Raw genomic sequence first — 17,345 nt, 5'->3', positions numbered from 1 at the left:
CAGAAATGTGCAAAGGATGGATAGAAAAGGGTAAGATTTCAATTTTACTTTCTTTTAGCATTTAAAAAATTCTGAATTATTTAAAAGTTTGTTTGAAAATAGGAAGAATAAATGAAGAAAATAAAACTATCAAATCATCCTAATTTAAGCTTTTTCTCTTAACAAATACATCAAGAAATAAATGTCCAGCAATTATGTTCTACTAACTGTAGCTAAACATTTTCTTATAAATGGCTCTAAAGCGATGCTATCAGCATCTGTGGAATGTATTATGGTAGAAGACATGCTGAAAGAGGAAAAAAGAAACCTAACTTATCTTCAGATCACAGCCCCTGGGATTTCTGAGGTAGTGGAGGGCAAGTCAAAGGTCTCATGTTTAACAAATCTCACAAGACACAAATAGAACTATTCTCTGATCATCTCTATTTTGTATTATTACTTCTAACAAACAGGTATACACTTAATACCTTTAAGGGTTAATTTTTAAAGCTAAAACTAATTCTTGTAATATTACTGATAGTCATTTATTTTTCAAATATTATTTAGTAAATTCTTAGGATTTAATTGCACTCTATTTACTTAATTTTAAGTATGGAATATACTGTACTGACCCTTCTGATTTCATAACAATAAAATTTTACATTCATCACTAATGATACACAATAAATTATAAGATAGATTTTATTTTATTTTATTTTATTTTTGCGGTACGCGGGCCTCTCGCTGTTGTGGCCTCTCCCGTTGCGGAGCACAGGCTCCAGACGCGCAGGCTCAGCGGCCATGGCTCACAGGCCCAGCCGCTCTGCGGCATGTGGGATCTTCCCGGACGGGGCATGAACCCGTGTCCCCTGCATTGGCAGGCGGACTCTCAACCACTGCGCCACCAGGGAAGCCCAGAGTTTTAAATTGAATATCCAAGATATAATCAGTGACAGGATGTCCACATGGACTTCTTTTGTAAAGCTATAACAGTAAAAACTCAATGTGCCTTAATTGTAAAAGTGTAGAAAATTAGAGCATTAACAACTCTTAGTCAGCAGATGACATGCAGCCACCAGTTGTCTTGTGGAGAGATAAGCCCCCTTCCTAAAATACAAGATGTTAGTAGCCCCATTGGAGCACCTTCCCATTGGATTTTGCTGTGCCCTTCTGGCATAAATGGCCATACACTCTCCTTTTTCTCCTCAGATTACCTCTCTGTTTTTCCCACGCTTTTTCACTGATGCCTCTTTTCTCGATATCTTTATATCTGCTCATTCTTTCAACCAATATTTATTGATTTCTAACTAAATGTTCTAAATGCTGAGGTTACCAAATGAACGACACACAAAGCCCCCACCTTCACAGAACTGTAGCTATGGAGACATAACATAAACAAATGAATATATGTACTGTGTCAAATGCTGGCAAGTATTATGTTAAAAAAAAAAAAGATGAAGGGATAGAGAATGATGGGAGTTGGGCAGTGTTATTTTAGAGAGGGTGTCCAGGGAAGTCCACTCTGAGGAGGTGACATTTGAGCAAAGACCTGAATGAAAAAAATGGAATGAACGAAGCATTATCTAGGGGAAAGTGGTTCAGGCAGAGACAACGTAATACACAAAGCCACCAAAACAGGAGTGGGCTTGGCATTTATTTTTTGGCCATGCCGTGCGGCTTGCGGGAACTTAGTTCCCCAACCAGGGATCGAACTTGGGCCAACGGCAATGAAAGCGCAGCCTCCTAACCACTGAAATGCCAGGGAACTCCTGGGCTTGGCATTTTTGAAAAGGAACCACAACAAAGGCAAGTGAGGCTGCAGGAGAGTAAAAGAGATGTGTCATCGAAGAGGCAACCGGGTAACACAGGGCCTCAGTGGCTACATTAAGAACCTGAATTTTGCTCTAAGCTAGATGAGTAGGCACTGGATGGATGTGAGCACACGGATATGATCTGATTTACAATATAAATTGCGCCAGGGCCCTCGTGATGGACGTGTGATAACTGGTCAGATTCTAGACATATTCTGAAGGTTAATAAGATGAGCAGTGAAGTGTATGTGATAGGGAGGAATCAAAGATTCCAAGTTTTCTAAAGGTCTGAGCAAACTGGATAAACAGTGCTGTCTTTCACTGAGATGGCAAATGCAAGTACTGAGCAGGACTTTTTCCTTAGGGTAGAGAGGAGGGTAAGAGGGAAAGACAGAGTTTGATATTGGACATGTTCAGTTTAAAATGCCTGTAAACGTACATCTAGCTCAAAGGGAGCTACCTGTATAGCTCTAGAATTCAGGGGAGAGCCACGAGGTAAGGTGTGATCACCTAGGGAGCAAGTGTTGACACTAGAAGAAATCTAAAGATGAAGCCGAAAGGTACTCCAGTAATTTAGGGTATGAAAACAAGATAATCCAGTAAAGGAGACTGAAAAAAAGGCAAAGAGATAGCCAGAAGATGGCTCCTTCACCAACTGAAGAAAATGTTACAAGGAAAATGGATAAATTAATTGTGTCAATAATGCTGACAGATCAAGTACCATGAGAACTGAAAATTTGCATTTGACAACATGGAAATTGTTCATCAATGACTCTGACAAGACTGATTTCGATAACATGGTGGAAAAGAAAGCTTGATTCGAGTGGGCTTGGGAGATGATGGGAGCTGAAAAAGTGGAGATCAAGAGACTAGACAACTGTTTTGAGGAGTTCAAGATAAGTATCGCCTAATATTCCTTCTTACCCTACATGCCTATGCCACTATTCTGAAGCTTAGGTTTGAATTTTCAACTAGTAGGTGATAATATCCTGGTTATTCTGAAAATATATCAATGTGTCAAAAACTGAATTCACACATTTGGTCTACATACCAGCTTCATTATAATTCACAGCATCATCATTTATCTAGGCACCCAATCTAAAGAATCATCTTTATGCCTTCCTATCCCTTTACAGTCAACCAAGAGCCAAATCCTGGAGAATTACTTTTAACCCACCTCTTGAGTCATTCCCTTAGCTCTTTGACTAGTTGAGGCTCCTAGAGTCTTTACTTTTAACTGTCATAGACTCCTAAAATTTCTCCCTACCTCCAGCTCTCATCTCTCTTCCCCATTCCCAGTACTTTCCATACCGCTGCCAAAGCGCCTTTTTTTTTTTTTTAAAATAATAGAGCCAATTAGTACAAAATCTTAAATGGATCCTCATTGCCTATAGCAGGGGATGGTAAAATACAGCCCAGGGGCCAAAACGCTGCCACCTGTTTTTGTAAATGAAATTTTACGGGAACAGTCACACTTATCTGTTTACATATGGTATGGTCTATGGCTACTCTTGGGCTACGGTGGTAGAGCTGAGTAGCTGTGCCAGAGATTGCACGGACTGCGAACTGAAAAATATCTTTAGAATATTACTGAGGGTCTTCATATTAGACCACAACTGCCTTTCAGTATTTTTCCTTCTCTATGTTTCCTACACACCAAGCACATAAGACGAACAAGCAGACCAATAAGCATTCCCCAATGTGCTAAGCCTTTTCTCTGAATTTTGTTCATGTCATTTTCTTTGCTCAGAATACTCTTCTATATTTAATCAAAGCATTAATTTAATAAATGTTTTAGTGGCTACTGTGTTCCAGGTACTGTTTTAAGCTCTAGGAATAAACCAATGAGCAAAACAGTCCAAATTCATGCTGTCATGGAGCTAATGTTCCAGTGGGATAAGACATAAATAATAAATAAATAGAGACATGTATGTTGGATGGTGAGTGATATGAAGAAAACTGAAATTGAGAAGTCAGTTAAAGTGCATGGGATGAGGCATGTACTTTTAAAGAAAGAGGACAGAGAAGGCCTTACTAAGAAGGTGACTTTTTTTTTGAATTTTATTTTATTTCTTTTTTTATACAGCAGGATCTTATTAGTTATCAATTTTATACACATCAGTGTATACATGTCAATCCCAATCTCCCAATTCATCCCACCCTCCTTCCCCCTTGGTATCCAGCCATATGTTTGTTCTCTACATCTGTGTCTCTATTTCTGCTTTGCAAGAAAGTTCATCTGTACCATTTTTTTTTAGATTCTACATATAATCGATATTATACTATATTTGTTTTCCTCTTTCTGACTTACTTCACTCTGTATGACAGTCTCTAGGTCTATCCATGACTCTGCAAATGGCACTATTTCGTTCCTCCTTATGGCTGAGTAATATTCCATTGTATATATGTACCACATCTTTATCCACTTGTCTGTCGATGGACACTTAGGTTGCTTCCATGTCCTGGCTATTGTAAATAGTGCTGCAATGAACACTGGGGTGCGTGTGTCTTTTTGAATTATGGTTTTCTCTGGGTATATGCCCAGTAGTGGGATTGCTGGGTCAAATGGTAATTCTATTTTTAGTTTTTTAAGAAATCTCCATACTGCTCTCCACAGTGGCTGTATCAATTTACATTCCCACCAACAGTGCAAGAGGGTTCCCTAAGAAGGTGACATTTGAGTAAAGACTTAAAATGGAAAAAAAAAAAAAGAAAAAAAATGAAAAAAAAAAAAAAAAGACTTAAAATGGCTGAAGGAATGAATCCATAAGGATATCTGGAGGAATTTTTCAGATGAAAAGAAAAGTAAAAGCAAAGGCCCTGAGGTGGGAAGATACCTGGAGTTTGTGAGGAATACCAAGGAGGTCCTGTTTGGCTAGAACAGAGTCGACAAGAGGGCAAATGGTACAAAGAGTTCAAGATGTAACAGGATTATGGAGGGGAGGGGTAGTTGCTGTAGGGTCTTGCATTGTAAGGACTTCAGCTTTTACTCGCAACAGCTTTTACTCAGAAGCCATTAACTAAGAAAGGGAAGACTGTGAGAAGAGCAGGTTTAAAGGAATGAAGATCAGGAATTTGGTTCTGAACGTGTTAAATTTGAGATACATTTTACATGCTAAAATGGAGATGCTAAGGAGCGAGTCAGATACAAGGATAAATGTACATGCTAGAGATGTAAATCTGGGAGGTGGAAGGCTCCCTTGCATCCTTTAAGATACAACTCAAATACCACTTACTCTGTGAAGTCATTCACAACCCCACTTCCTCCAGGAAGAACTCATTTCATTTTGTTTGTATCTTATTATAGCACTTGGCGCTGTCTAACTTGTATTAAAAATAGTTTTATGTATATGTGTCGTTCTCACCTGGAGATACGTGAAGTAAAGAACTGTGTTTATCTTACCCTTTTAACCCCAAAAACTCCCTACTATGTATTGCATATGATAAAATAATCAGTAAATGCTGGCTTAACTAAATGTGTTTGGGGGGACTTGAATTCACCTGTCATAGGAAGTTTTCTGCCTGAAGGTAGGGAGCTAGATCCCCATGCCCTAACTAAACTTGTTCTTCTTCTGTGTTCTCTAAGTACATGTCCAAGTCAAATTTAATTTCTCTCTCATCTTAGGAGACAAATCAATCAGCAAATCCTAACAGTTCTTACCTTTTAAATATGTCTTAAATTCATCACATTTCTCTAGTACCACTGCCTCCACTGCCTCTCACCCCATTACTTTAACAGCTTACTTACTGTTTCCACTCCTGCTCAGTGTAATACAAACACCGATCACAGCGGTCACTTAAAACCACAAAATCCCCTCTGCTTTGACCTTTCCAGTATATCCCCACTGCCCCCAGGATAAAGTCCAACCTCCTTACTGAAGCTTATAAGGCACCCCATGATAGGCCCTGAATTGCCTCTTTCCTCTCCCTTCTCCTCATTTCAGATCTTGTAGCTATGAGCCACAGATCCTTTATTATACTGAATTGCTGGAACGCTTTTATCGTCAGTACCCCATTTACCGCAAATGTTCACTGAAGGCAATGCTCTGTCTCATTTGATGCTGTATCACAACCAGGGCCTGATTGTGCGTAAACTCAATTAAAATAAAAACTTTAAAAATTAAATGCTATCTCAGGATTCCACCAAACTTGTTACCCTAAGTTTATTTTTAGCACAGGTTATTTTAAAAAATATTTTTGTACTAAATTCCAAGCTTCTAGAGAAGTACAGTTCTCCAACAATCTCCATGTAAAAGACATAAAGAATGTAGAAGATCCATTCACTACTGCCCCCTTTCTAAAATAATGAACCGAGCTGACATTTATGACTCTTTCCACTCTCAGATCCTGATTTGTTAATCACTTCTATAGGAGAGAAGGAAAAAAGTTTAAACTGCAGCAAATCAGATTCTATTTAATCATTAGATTAAATTTATTGACACTAACGGTACCTGAAAACGTGTGTGCTGCCTGGTGCCTCAACGGGGAGCTGGGGGGCTGGGGAATCAGTAACAATGAACTGCCTAGAAAAGCTTAGATATTTGCCTAATATTTACATGTGACTGCCTTATGAAATTCATTCAAGCTTTATGAGTCTGATTTGTTCCACAAGATTTGGTTATGATGGTTCAGGCTGAAGACAGTAATCTATTTTGTACCTCTGTTTCTAAACTTAAAAGATTTTTTTAAAACTTGAAACAGAGTTTGCTGGGGGATTTTTTTTTTTTGAGAAAGAATTGGGTATCTGTATTTTTAAAATGGATAGGGTTGCATCAAGGGATGTGGGACTTCTTTGAAGCACAGCATCAGCGTGACCTACGATAACCACCCTTTTCTTTCTTTTTTTTAACATCTTTACTGGAGTATAATTGCTTTACAATGTTGCGTTAGTGCTGTACAACAAAGCACTATATGTATACATATACATACTATATGTATATGTATATGTATGTATATACATATATACTATACGTATACATATACATACTGTATACAAAGCTATATGTATACATATATCCCCATATTCCCTCCCTCTTTCGTCTCTCTCTTACCCTCCCTATCCCACCCCTCTAAGTGGTCACAAAGCAATGAGCTTATCTCCCTGTGCTACGTGGCTGCTTCCCACTATCTATCTATTCTACATTTGGTAGTGTATGTATGTCAATGCTACTTTCTCACTTCGTCCCAGCTTACCCTTCCCCTTCCCCGTGTCCTCAAGTCCATTCTCTATGTCTGCATCTTTACTCCTGCCCTGCCCCAGGTTTGTCAGAACCATTTCTTTTTTTAAGATTCCATATATATGTGTTAGCATACGGTATTTGTTTTTCTCTTTCTGACTTACTTCACTCTGTATGACAGACTCTAAGTCCATCCACCTCACTACAAATAACTCAATTTCATTTTTTAGGGCTCAGTAATATTCCATTGTATATACATGCCACATCTTCTTTATCCATTCATCTGTCGATGGACACTTAGGTTGCTGCCATGTCCTGGCTATTGTAAATAGTGCTGTAATGAACATTGTGGTACATGACTCTTTTTGAATTATGGTTTTCTCAGGGTATATGCCCAGTAGTGGGATTGCTGGGTCATATGGTAGTTCTATTTTTAGTTTTTTAAGGAACCTCCATACTGTTCTCCATAGTGGCTGTGTCAATTTACATTCCTACCAACAGTGCAAGAGGGTTCCCTTTTCTCCACACCCTCTCCAGCATTTACTGTTTGTAGATTTTTGGATGATAGCCATTCTGACTGGTATGAGGTGATACCTCATTGTAGTTCTGATTTGCATTTCTCTAATGATTAGTGATATTGAGCATCCTTTCATGTGTTTGTTGGCAATTGGTATTTCTTTGGAGAAATGTCTGTTTAGGTCTTCTGCCCATTTTTGGATTGCATTGTTTGTTTTTTTGATATTGAGCTGCATGAGCACTTCTACATTTTGGAGATTAATCCTTTGTCAGTTTCTTTGTTTGCAAATATTTTCTCCCATTCTGAAGGTTGTCTTTTCATCTTGTTTATGGTTTCCTCTGCTGTGCAAAAGCTTTTTCTAAAATAAATAAGTTTATTTATTTTTTTATTTACTTATGGCTGTGTTGAGTCTTCGTTGCTGCATGCGGGCTTTCTCTAGTTGTGGTGAGCAGGAGCTACTCTTCATTGCGATGCGCAGGCTTCTCATTGCGGTGGCTTCTCTTGTTGAGGAGCACGGGCTCTAGGTGTGCAGGCTTCAGTAGTTGTGGCACATGGGCTCAGTAGTTGGGGCTCAGGGGCTCTGGAGCACAGGCTCAGTTCTTGTGGCACATGGACTTAGTTGCTCCGCGGCATGTGGGATCTTCCCAGACCAGGGATCGAACCCATGTCCCCTGCATTGGCAGGTGGATTCTTAACCACTGCGCCACCAGGGAAGTTCCTTGCAAAAGCTTTTAAGTTTAATTAGGTTCCATTTGTTTATTTTTGTTTTTATTTCTATTTCTCTAGGAGGTGGGTCAATAAGGATCTTGCTGTGATTTATATCATAGAGTGTTCTGCCTATGTTTTCCTCTAAGAGTTTTATACTGTTTGGCCTTACATTTAGGTCTTTAATCCATTTTGAGTTTATTTTTGTATACGGTGTGAGGGAGTGTTCTAATTTCATTCTTTTACATGTAGCTGTCCAGTTTTCTGCTGGGGGATTTTAAAATATTACTTATCACAGTGATGATTCTCCAACCCAATTTTAGCACTTTCTATTTCAGTCCTCAAGACTAGCTATTATTGCTACTACCTGTCAGTTCATATTTAGATGGAGTACAACATCAGGAACATCGTTGCTCAAAGAGCAAGAAGGCATTCTTCCTTCCATAAGCAGAAAGCTATCCCTTGGTGTGATGCCAAAACAATGCCCTAAGTCTGCACTGCCAAATGCAGTAGCCATTAGCCACAAGTGGCTATTAAACAATTGAAATGTGGCTAGTCTGAGAAGAGACCTGTTGTAAATATAAGATACACACCAGCTCTCAAAGCCTTAATATTAAAAAAAAAAAGAATGTAAAATATCCAATTAATAATTTTATATTGATTACATGCTGAAATAAAAATATTTTGGATATATCAGTTTAAATATATTCTTAAAATCAGTTTCACATGGTCCTTTTGACTTTTTAAAATGTGACAAGAAAATCTAAAATTATATATGTGATCGTAATTATGGTTGACATTACATTTCTATTGGACAGTGTGGTAAGCCTAGTTAGAGAACTGATCAACACTTCTGAACTCTTTATCCAGACAGAATAAAAAGCATCATTGAGGGTCAGGCCTGAAATGGAACCACCAATGATGAACCGAAACACAAACGAACCCCCCAATTTTAAAATGGTAAATCATGCTAAAAATGAAAGACTGCTTTAGTGAAATCTGATAATGTCTATTTCTTCTCTGAAATAAAAATAATTAATATTTTAACCTTTATTTTTAGGAATAACTTATATTTTTTCAGTAAAATTATTCTGAGTATTAGCAGAATGCAAGAAATAGGGATCCTAAGATATTATAGTGACAGTTCCCCTTTAGCAAAAAAAGTTAAGTACTAGAAATGTTATTTTATTCTTATTTTTTCCAAAAAATTAGTTAATTAATTAATTAATTATTTTTTTTGCCTGCGCTGTGCAACTTGCGGGATCTTATTTCCCCCACTAGGGACTGAACTTGTACCCTCGCCAGTGAAAGTGCAGGGTCTTAACCACTGGACTGCCAGAGAATTTCCCTGAAAAAGTAATTTAAATAAATCTTCTATCTACCTAACAATATTTCATTTTTGTAAAATGTCATGAAAACATTAGAGAATGAATCTTAATCTAGCAACGTATACTTTAGAAGCCACTCAGTAAAGTGATTCCTACCACCACTCACATACTTCACTATCCCCTCTCTACTGTTTAACATTTTCCTTCGTATTTCTAGAAACTCTAACAAGACAACACAAATAAAGATCAGACTATAATTAATATGATTCCATCTGAAATATAATGTTATATCTCAATGAAATGTTTATTATAGTAATTTAAATGTGCTTTCTTAATATATTCATTCTTATACATTATATTATTATAATAATTTAAACATGCTTTATAAAGTGTTAGAATGTAACATGAGGAGGCAAGATCAAAAAATAAAAAAGGCATGATTAAATCCCTCCTTAGTTGTAGAACGACCAACTATAAGGAGGCTCTTTAAATAGCCTATAGCCTGTGTAACCATGTATTATATACTTTTCAAAGTGTTCACTCAGTTGTAGGGTCCAAATTACCGGGTTATTAATATAGAAAATGGAGTAATTTATCAATGTCCTATTCACCTTACAGATATTTTGTGGTTTAAAGAAAAAAAAAGAAAATTAGGAAAATATACATATTGGTTAGAAGAGCAAGTGGGTTTCATCCAAGTTAGTCCTGAAGAAAATTTCTGTGCCTCTGAACATAATGAAATGGTATTTAAGAATAAAGCTGTATCTGGGCTTCCCTGGCACAGTGGTTGAGAGTCTGCCTGCCGACGCAGGGGACATGGGTTCGTGCCCTGGTCCGGGAGGATCCCACATGCCTCAGAGCGGCTAGGCCCGTGGGCCATGGCCGCTGGGCCTGCGCGTCCAGAGCCTGTGCTCTGCAATGGGAGAGGCCACAACAGGGAGAGGCCCGCGTACCGCAAAAAAAATAAAAATAAAAAAAATAAAGCTGTATCTCTAAGCAGGCTCCAATCAACTTGACACTTGGAATTTTTAATTCTTTTATTTTTCTTTTAACTTTTGCCTTAACTTTGTACTCTACTTCTTCATTTAGATGCCCTATATAACTAGGCTAGGAAGCTAGAAATTAAGTAGTACAATAACAAGAACTAAAACTCTAGTACTGGTTTAGTAATTGGGGCTGTTTTTATCAAAATCTGCTGAGGCATTCAAAGGGAAGTGAGATGGATTTGAGTCTTTATTTGTGAAGAAACAAGAGTAATGAGAAAAATAAGGAATGAGAAAGGTAAAGTTCATATGGGGTTTTGGGGGTTTTATTTTTTAATGCTGTAGCTGTTTTGTGTGGGTTTATTTTTTATTTTTTTTTACAAGTGGGGTATTTTGAAGGAAATATTTGGAGAAATGGAACCAGACATGTGCTAATTAAAGAATCTTGAGAGAAAAAGGAGGAGATTTAGGAAAAAGAGACAACAAAACTACAAGGATCTATCTATCACATGTATCTCCCGTCCAACAAAGCATTAAGTGGGAATGTCTAATACAGAGAGGTAGAAATTTGAAGATATACACTACCTCTCTATTAGAGAGCAGAAAAAAATTCAAATTCACAATTTTGTTCTTGTTTACACTTCTATTACCAAACTTAAGTATGAGGTTATAACTTGGTCCTGAGATACTTAAAAAACAAAGGAATTTAGGGGCTTCCCTGGTGGTGCAGTGGTTGAGAGTGCGCCTGACGATGCAGGGGACACGGGTTAGTGCCCCGGTCCGGAAGGATCCCACGTGCCTCGGAGCGGCTGGGCCTGTGGGCCATGGCCGCTGGGCCTGCACGTCCGGAGCCTGTGCTCCACAACGGGAGGGGCCGTGGAGGTGAGAGGCCCGCGTACCGCAAAAAAAAAAAAAAAAAAGGAACTTAGAAATTAAAAATTTTTTTTCATGTCTTCAATTTGATAACAAAAAGTCTTATCAATGTTTTCCTATGTGCATATCTCTTATGACTTCTCAAAAGGTTTAAAGTAAGTAAAGAAATAGCTTTGAGATTAGAAGTAGAAACCATTATTAAATCTGTTAACTATTCTGATTTACTGTTATCTAATTATCCATTTCAAAATTATCTACTGATGATTCTTAAGGGATATGATAATTTCAAGAGTATTTCAGAGTACATTATTTGTGCTATCAAAAATTCCTATAGATGTTCCAATATAAAAGATTATTTCTGGGGACTTCCCTGGTGGTCCAGTGATTCAGAGTCCATCTTGCAATGCAGGGGACGCCAGTTCAATCCCTGGTTGGGGACTAAAGTTCCACATGCCACGGAGCAACTAAGCCCTCGTGCTGCAGCTCCTGAGCCTGTGCGCTCTGGAGCCCGCACGCCACAACTAGAGGGAAGCCTATACAATGCAACGAAGAACGTGCACGTTGCAATGAAAGATCCTGCATGCTGCAACTAAGACTTGACACAGCCCCCACCCCCAAAAAAAAAATTTAAAAAAGAGATTATTTATGCATATGATGGAATCTTCAATATCTTGGATATAAGCAATGTTATACTCTACAGTAAGATAAAGTATGTGAACACTTTTTATAGACTGTAATGTATCATGACTAAAAGTAAGATACAATTATAATTTTAATTAATTTTTTAAAGTACTCTATAGTAACATAAACATTAGTAATGTAACTTTTCCTCTTTCAAGCCCAAATATTTCCCATATGTACTTATCATTTTCTCCCATATAGTATAATTATTTATGTATAAGACATAGCTCTTTACGACACCTAAGGACACAACCACAGGCATATCTTGTTTTACTCAACAGCATCTAAACAGTGAAGAAACAGATACTATGTCACAAAACTAAAATACAGTACTTTTGAGGGCAGAAGCAAAAGTATTGTATCAGCTACTGTGCAAAGTTTTTGATCTACTGAACATATATATAGATAGAAGAACTCATTTCCCCTCAACAATAAAGCAATTCTATAACGAGCAGAGTCAGGTAGGCATTTAGAACCAGCAGTAGGTAAAAGATGATTACCTTAAGAATAGAGACAGGGGATTGCTAAAGTATCAATAAAATGAAATAAGTTGAATTAAACTAAACATCTGAGATCTTTCTCACAGTATTTTTGTGACTATATTAATTTTATTCATTGAGTTTGGAATCCCATTAAGCACGCTGCTTTACATCCATAATACTGCATTTTTCCTTTAAAAAGGATTCCAAGGAGGAAGGAAAACAACTGTTCCACAATTAAAGAGAGAGAGATGAGACAGACAGACAGAAACAGACAGACACAGGAGGTAGAGAGAGAAAGAGAGAGAAATCTTATATAATGGTTATTGGCCACTTAATTAAGGCCTCATCCTTTGAGGCTCATCTTTAGTAAATAGGGCTGTATTGCAAGAGAGAAATTATCAACATCCATTCAATAAGAAACACATTGGCAATAATAATTGTAAAATGAAGTATTTCTGTACCTTAATATCAGATGTATCACGCTGACTGTTTCGCCAAGCTCTGGAAATCGATGAAAAAGTTCGATCTGCATGATCAAATTTCCCTCCTTGTAAATTTAGGAAAGAAGTTGTGAAGGGTTCCTAAAAAATAAGCCATTTAAAAAAGCCATATATTCCCTCATGCATAAAAATGTGGTTTTTATAAATCTTTATATCTAAATACTTAGTTACCAATAGACATTAGCCAGTAATACGTACTAGGCATAGACTGGGAATTATACTTAAATTATTACATTAATATTCTTATATTATTTTTGTTTCAGAAGAAATATTTCCAAAATTTAGTATTTTTCAGACTCTCTTCAATATTTTTCAGACTCTCTTCCTTTCCAAGAACAATTTATTAATAACATTCAGACATAAATTAGACTGCATTTGCTTCACAGTCCAGGGAAACAGTCCAATATGTAATTTTCCTATTGTTATGGCTCAATATTTAATTTATGATTAAGAAAAGAAAAATGTTTGGAAGATTTAAAAGCCTCCTTTTAGTTAAAGAACACTTAAACACATATTAGTGGATAATTGCTTGAAATTAGCTAAGCACTATAAATTACCTCTAGGATTTATATCTGCCTGTACCCTCTAACAAGCTTTAATTAATGATGTGCTGCTAATGCTTTCCCAAAGAAATTACTTTCTAGTAGATGAATCACCTTTCAATTTTACGGAAACATTTCTTGTTTAACCAATATGTTATCAATACACAGCAGTCTTGGTGTAAATTACAAACACACCTTATTCCATTTTGGGCAACTGAAGTTTCCAAAATATATGAATATATGTCTGTGTTAAGGGAATCTTATTTAGTTCTTATTTTAATAGACTACATTGGAAAATAACATATGTTACAATTTAGAGTCTGGTAAGATATCAAAGACTTGAAGAGGCAAATTTAAGGAAAAAAATTCACGCAATTCCAGGTGAAACATTTTTATGGCCATTCTACAGTAACGTGTTATAAAATACAGCCCAAATGGGATAAAGAGATACTTATATAGGTAGAGTCTCAATCACTGAAAAAAATTTCACCATTCAAAAAAGATGCTGATGATTTTTAATCAATGCATATTCTCCACAACATTGAATTTACTTATTCATGGTTTATTATTCAAATTGAACTTACTATTCTTAGCAGCCATGCAAGAACAAAACTTGCAGTTGAGTAATGAGTGCCATAGTGGAACTTTGGAACTTGATCGTCTTCCCAGGATTCATAACGCTCTGCAAAGAATGCTGCTCTTTTTGGATTCAAAGCTCCTATTGGCTGCCAACGGGGAGGAGAAGAAACAAGAACACATAAATACAATCGTCCTTTATTTCTTTCTCTCTTCAAATATTATCTAATCAGCAAGTGTGAAAGTGAATTAAAAATACATACTATTCAAATTAAAGCAGTGTTACAGTCAGAGAGTGGATTGAAATATAAATTTATTTTTCAATGCACATTAAATATACACATATAAGTAAATGGAGAAACCTGTCATTTCTCAATAAGTCTAGTTTCTGTTGAATAAAGGTCTTTAATCAGCCCATAACAAGCATTTTCATGAAGATAATTACATGAAGTGAATATTAGTTATATGATACTTTGGAAAGCATCTATAAAATCCTCTTTAGTCCTTAGAAGCGACAACCAGAAACAGAATCTTGAAGCTAAAGGATTAACATATCATAGATTGTGAGAAGACAATGCAACAAAATTTGGCAGGGGGCGAGGGTGGGGGAGAAGGAGTGCAAGGAGGAGATTGTGTGAAAAAGGGATTAAATGTAAATCTAGAAATTTCTAATAGTATGAGTAAAACCAAAATTTAAAAGATAAAAACATGCCGGCATGAAATTTTTTTTAAATGTGTAACATGAATAGAATATTAGACAGATTACGAGCTTGTACAATAATACTTTACAGCAGAGGTCCCTAAAGCAGCACAGCGAAGTGATGAAGAGCCTGGGTTTACTGGAGTGACAACAATACCCAGTCAGAAAGTTGTTTTGGAAAATAAAATGAGTAAGTACATGGAGGGACAAACCATACCTGACAATATTCAATGAATGCTATTATTTTTAAGGTTATCTTTTAACAATGGGGTAAAGTTTGAATAAAACAATAACCTATAAGCCCCCAGAATATTGGTTGGTATAAGATAAGAGCATAATAAATGTTAGCTAGTATCATTATTGTTGCTGCTGCTGTTGTTATTCAGGGAATTCATGAACTCCATTAACCAGTAAGCAAAATTTCATGTGATTATGCACATGTACAATTTTCTTCAGGAAGACATGCAGAGTATTCTAAGATTCTCAAAGGGGTCTAAGGGCTTAAAAAACAAGTAACAATTCATTCTCATAAAACATTCTAATCTCTAGAAAATCTCTACTCTTTATTTAAAATATAAGTACCAATTCACTGAAAAAAAATGTAAGATTACTTTCTTTAATGAAAACCTATCAGTTAGTCACTCATTTATATGAGAAAGAAAATATCTGATCATTTATGCAAAAAACGTTAAACTGAAATTTAAAATACTGGTTTTAAAACAGATGCATTCAGAAATATTCTATGGAAAATGAAGCAATGTTAAACTAGTTTTTAAGTAGCTTTTCATGTTAAAAAGTAATTTTAAGCAGTATTTTAAATGATCATTTTGGCTATATTTCTTAAAATTGTTAATTATTTTTTCAAAACTGCCATTTATTTCTAGTACCTTTCATTCTGTTTCAATAGGATGGTTCTAATCAACATTTTATTTTAAGCCCTTTTTTTTAACTCTACAAGCAAATTTTTAAAAACCTTTAGTTGATTATTATTTTAAACCAGTATCACAGTATACCAATTTAAAATGCCATCTTTTAAAGCATTAGTTTCTGTACAAAAGAGTTAAATCTGATTTACTAAACTTATGCCAGTTAAGGATGGAACTGACTCCAAGAAATCTTTGTTACAGAACCAATTTGGAATGCCTTTAAATGTATTTTAGCTGTTGTCCCTGAAGACTGAGCCATGCAAAGGAAAGAAAGAAGAAATAAAATCACTGGAAGACAAATTACGTGAAAACAAAATCAATGTTCCTTTTGTATGGTTCTGCAGCATATTAAGTATTCACTTTATGTGCTCCTATTTTTATTACTCTCCAAATGAGTACACCCCCAAAATCAATAGTTATAGAAACACATTTCTTGAATATAATGCTAAAACCAATTAGGATTGATTTCACTAGCATCCGAAAAAAAATGGCATCGTGCAGAGATCCATATACGTAGAACCCACAGTATTGATTCCGGCTGTGATTGTTACAGTTGATTTCTGAAGCCTGCTACAGGACAGCTATCAAGACATAGCACATTTATTTGCAAGCATATAAAAAAGAAGTCCCCAAATAAAAGAAGGTTAAAAAAAACAGACTAGTGGAGCTGTGCAATGACAATGATACACTATCAGCTTACTCAGAGAAGTTACAGTGGGAATACACACATTGAATTATACATTACGCGAAAGCACTGATTTATTGTGGTAATAACATCCACCTCATTAAAAGATTCTGCTTTGCTGCAGTTGGAAGGCTACATATTGTTTACTGCTATAAATTAATGGCAGTGCAAAGAAGACTGTAGAACCATCCTAACAATAGATCTGTAATGACAGTGCTGTATATCACAGCTTCCTCAGCAGCTTCATAATAAAATGGAGACAATGTATTGAGCTAATACATTCTACCATGCTGGCCCATATTTTTCTGACAATTGCTTTAAAAGATGAGCTGAATCCAACTATGTTATAATGCTGCAAAACATTTAACTAAGCAAGAGTCAGTCATACACCAAAGTGCATCATAGCATTTTTGAAACATTATCTAAATCAGCATTTCAAGATATTTATTCATCTCTGCAAAAGAACTAAAAGTAAATGCTGATGGTTCCTCTTACTTATACAGTATATTAAGAGCAACAAATGGAGGGCAATTCAGGAAGATGCCTAGTACTATCATCCTACAGAAAGCTCTTTGTACAATTTAACTGTAAAAGCTTGACAGATAATTTTTCAAAATCAGCAAATTGATTAAAGGAAGAAGAGCAAAAATACTGGTCATTTAAAATGGTCATGACTTCCTGGAAAAAAATCAATAAAAAATAAGTATTGATTAGAGAGGTATAATTCAAGTTCATAACCAGGTAAATATAAATAGGCTGAGGATATAGAAAAATAATTTTAAACACTACAAAAAGCTAACAAATAGAATTATATAAGATTTTTTAAATCTGTAAAATAATAAAAGAACCTTAATCACAACAAGATGAAAAAGTGATTCAA

General features: G+C 36.0%; 1 protein-coding gene across 3 annotated transcripts in view; it reads right to left on the bottom strand.

Annotated features, from left to right (window-relative positions):
• LRBA (LPS responsive beige-like anchor protein) overlaps positions 1 to 17,345 on the bottom strand; it is a 727,005-nt gene that overhangs the window by 154,267 nt on the left and 555,393 nt on the right. For all 3 annotated transcript variants that reach the window (XM_067736701.1, XM_067736700.1, XM_067736702.1), the window contains exons 45-46: positions 14,163 to 14,303; positions 12,998 to 13,117 (exon numbers count right to left, since the gene is read on the bottom strand). In XM_067736701.1, coding sequence (XP_067592802.1) covers positions 12,998 to 13,117; positions 14,163 to 14,303 — 261 coding nt within the window. The remainder of the gene's footprint in view (positions 1 to 12,997; positions 13,118 to 14,162; positions 14,304 to 17,345) is intronic.

Source organism: Pseudorca crassidens, chromosome 4 (assembly GCF_039906515.1).
Source record: "Pseudorca crassidens isolate mPseCra1 chromosome 4, mPseCra1.hap1, whole genome shotgun sequence".
Lineage (NCBI taxonomy): Eukaryota > Metazoa > Chordata > Mammalia > Artiodactyla > Delphinidae > Pseudorca > Pseudorca crassidens.
This window is presented reverse-complemented; position numbering and strand designations above follow the sequence as displayed.